The 3,022-nt window shown below is 41.3% G+C and overlaps 1 protein-coding gene across 3 annotated transcripts; it reads right to left on the bottom strand.

The window, feature by feature from the left end:
* On the bottom strand, nucleotides 580-2,757 carry LOC104780145 (BAHD acyltransferase At5g47980-like). 3 transcript variants are annotated; one of them, XM_010504620.1, is made up of 2 exons: nucleotides 1,871-2,757; nucleotides 580-1,192 (listed from the first exon to the last, which is right to left on the bottom strand). In XM_010504620.1, exons 1-2 carry the CDS (start codon nucleotides 2,676-2,678, stop codon nucleotides 663-665), a joined length of 1,338 nt encoding a protein of 445 aa, XP_010502922.1. In that variant the 5' UTR covers nucleotides 2,679-2,757; the 3' UTR covers nucleotides 580-662. The 3 variants fall into 3 exon arrangements, with proteins under 3 accessions (XP_010502922.1, XP_010502924.1, XP_010502923.1); XM_010504622.2 differs by having other exon boundaries at nucleotides 580-1,338; nucleotides 2,008-2,754; XM_010504621.2 differs by having other exon boundaries at nucleotides 580-991; nucleotides 1,670-2,754.

Below are 3,022 nucleotides of genomic sequence, written 5' to 3' on the forward strand. Positions count from 1 at the left end.
CAGTTACTAGGGGTCAATGTCAAGCTGCTAGGAGAAAGGCTTTGGGATGGATAGAGCTTGAATATGACACTCAGTTTGAACGGCTCAGAGACTATGGAGCTGAGATATTGGAAGCAAATCAAGGTTCTGTTGTAGAGATTGATACGGTGAAGAACGATGCTGGACAGGATGTGTTTAAGCGATTCTATGTTTGCTTTGATGTTCTTAGAAGAACATGGAAAAAATCATGCAGACCACTGATAGGAGTTGATGGTTGTTTCTTGAAAGAAAAGATCAAGGGACAGTTGCTCATGATTTTGAGAGAGAGGGATTTCCTTTTCAATTTTGATTTTTAGGGTTCATAGTAGCAAATTTTGGGGTTATCGAGTTTAAAATAGAAGAAGAAGAAGTCGGGTCGGGTTAAATCTATTACCAGGATTCTAAATTGATTTTATACCGGTTTGACATGGATTTCTATCGGTTTAGACCCAAAACCGTGTAAACCCAGTTCGATGAGGAAATAGGCGGAGAAGTATGGATTCAGAGGGAAATAGGTGGAGATTATAAGTCCGAAGGAGAACTAGTAAAAAGGCAAAGATCGATGGGAAACTGGCACAATATGATAGTTCTGGAGGGAAATAGTACGTCGGTCCCACTTGTGATGGATAGCATTTTAAAGAAAGTTACATCTTAGATAAGAGATAACGTGGATTTGGGGAGGCAAAGTAAAGCAGCTCGGTGCTCTGCTCGAACCGTAACATCTCCTCTTGAGGCAGTGTCACCCATGCTTCAACTCCTTGTCCGTCCTTAGAGTCGATTAAGACAGTCACATTTTCTAGAATTGGAGAAACATTTCCAGGGAACCAAACCGGAAATCCCCACCCGAAACAAGTCTTATAAAGAGGAATCTTGCACCAGCTAGTTACAACGTGCATGTCATAAAGCTCGTAGCTAAACTTGGTATCCGCCATTGCACCAAGCAATTTCGAACCTACTGTCAAACCTGATGACCCTTCCTTATGTTGAATCAAATGGGATAACTCCTCGTTTCTTTTTTGCAGTTCCTTAACAATTTCTACACTCTCCATCTGGCCTTTTCCATTCAAGGTCAGGGTGGAGTACAAGGGGTTACCCATTAGGTTTTCCGACAAAAGGGTGGGTATCTTGGACCGCAAGTTATTCGCTTGGTACAGAACTTTCTCACGAATTGTGTCTGTCGATGCAGCCACAACACATTTCCATATAAGTGAAGTCAAACTCTGGACCCGCGTAGGTCGAGGCACGGCATCACTAGCGACTTTCTTCTTGAGCTCTTCGATCTTAGATGCTACAAACACAAACCTCTTCGTGACACTTTTTCTTTTACCTAGCTGATCCTCCCCTGCAATTTTAATGATCTCATTTGCTGGTGGGTAAAGCTTTGTGAAAACAAAGTCAGGATTGGCCACCGAGTCANGAGGCAGTGTCACCCATGCTTCAACTCCTTGTCCGTCCTTAGAGTCGATTAAGACAGTCACATTTTCTAGAATTGGAGAAACATTTCCAGGGAACCAAACCGGAAATCCCCACCCGAAACAAGTCTTATAAAGAGGAATCTTGCACCAGCTAGTTACAACGTGCATGTCATAAAGCTCGTAGCTAAACTTGGTATCCGCCATTGCACCAAGCAATTTCGAACCTACTGTCAAACCTGATGACCCTTCCTTATGTTGAATCAAATGGGATAACTCCTCGTTTCTTTTTTGCAGTTCCTTAACAATTTCTACACTCTCCATCTGGCCTTTTCCATTCAAGGTCAGGGTGGAGTACAAGGGGTTACCCATTAGGTTTTCCGACAAAAGGGTGGGTATCTTGGACCGCAAGTTATTCGCTTGGTACAGAACTTTCTCACGAATTGTGTCTGTCGATGCAGCCACAACACATTTCCATATAAGTGAAGTCAAACTCTGGACCCGCGTAGGTCGAGGCACGGCATCACTAGCGACTTTCTTCTTGAGCTCTTCGATCTTAGATGCTACAAACACAAACCTCTTCGTGACACTTTTTCTTTTACCTAGCTGATCCTCCCCTGCAATTTTAATGATCTCATTTGCTGGTGGGTAAAGCTTTGTGAAAACAAAGTCAGGATTGGCCACCGAGTCACTCTCTCCTCGAGCTGTGGCAGCCCAAAATTGGATGAAATACGAGAGAGCGGCTGCATCGCCGAGCTTATGGCAGATGCCGATTCCGATGGCCATGCCACCACACTTGAAGTAGGTTGCTTGCACAAGAAGTAATGGCCATGCCGAATTGGTCTCGGCGGCCTCTACAGGAAGCAACTTTTGGAGAGATTTCATATCTGGGTCTCTCAGAAAATTAGAGAGAGTGCAGTCAACGCGTGCGTCCACAAAGACAGCGCCTTCGTCGCTACTGTCGATGGTGAATCCATTGACTCTTCCAGCGAAAGGGTGGAATTTTGTCAAGGTCTCGGACAGGGAAGTTTTGAGAGTTTGGGAAGCTTGTTCTTGAGAGATCAAATCATCTTTGGTATAGAAAAGAAATGCAACGGCGTAAACCGGAGCTATTATCTGATCCATAAAAGAGAGTTGAAGAGTTCGAAGATCATTTGGAGTTGGAATTGATGGCTTTATGATCTCTCTACCAATGGTTTCAACCTTCACAGTATCCATGGTTGTTTCCTCTTTGGACGATGAGAACATTTTCTTATACAAACATCTGGTCAGTTTCTAAGTTTAAGGATTAAGTTTGAAAACAAAAAAAAAGGCCACTTGATTAAGTTTAGGTTAAATATAAATCATCTATACAGTAAAAAAAAAACGAAGTATATATACTGACTCACAAAACTTGAGAAATTATTAGAAATACCTTTTATAGATATTTTTTTTTAAGGTACTATTTTTTTAACCATTTTCATTTTTGCCCTATTTTATAAAATTACAATATGTTAAAATAATTTTTAGAATTTTTTTTAGGTTTGGATTCTCTATTTCATATTTACGATAGATTTTAGGATTTAGAATTTAGTCATTTTATTTATTATCAA

The sequence above is a fragment of the Camelina sativa genome, chromosome 4 (genome assembly GCF_000633955.1).
Source record: "Camelina sativa cultivar DH55 chromosome 4, Cs, whole genome shotgun sequence".
In the NCBI taxonomy this organism is placed as follows: domain Eukaryota; kingdom Viridiplantae; phylum Streptophyta; class Magnoliopsida; order Brassicales; family Brassicaceae; genus Camelina; species Camelina sativa.

Excerpts from the sequence above, each read along its gene's own strand:
- LOC104780145 (XM_010504622.2), bottom strand. The coding sequence starts at position 2,678 with ATGTTCTCATCGTCCAAAGAGGAAACAACCATGGATACTGTGAAGGTT. Across the intron at positions 1,339-2,007 it reads AGAAAAAGTGTCACGAAGAG|AAAAAGTGTCACGAAGAGGT; the intron begins GTTTGTGTTTGT and ends GCTAGGTAAAAG.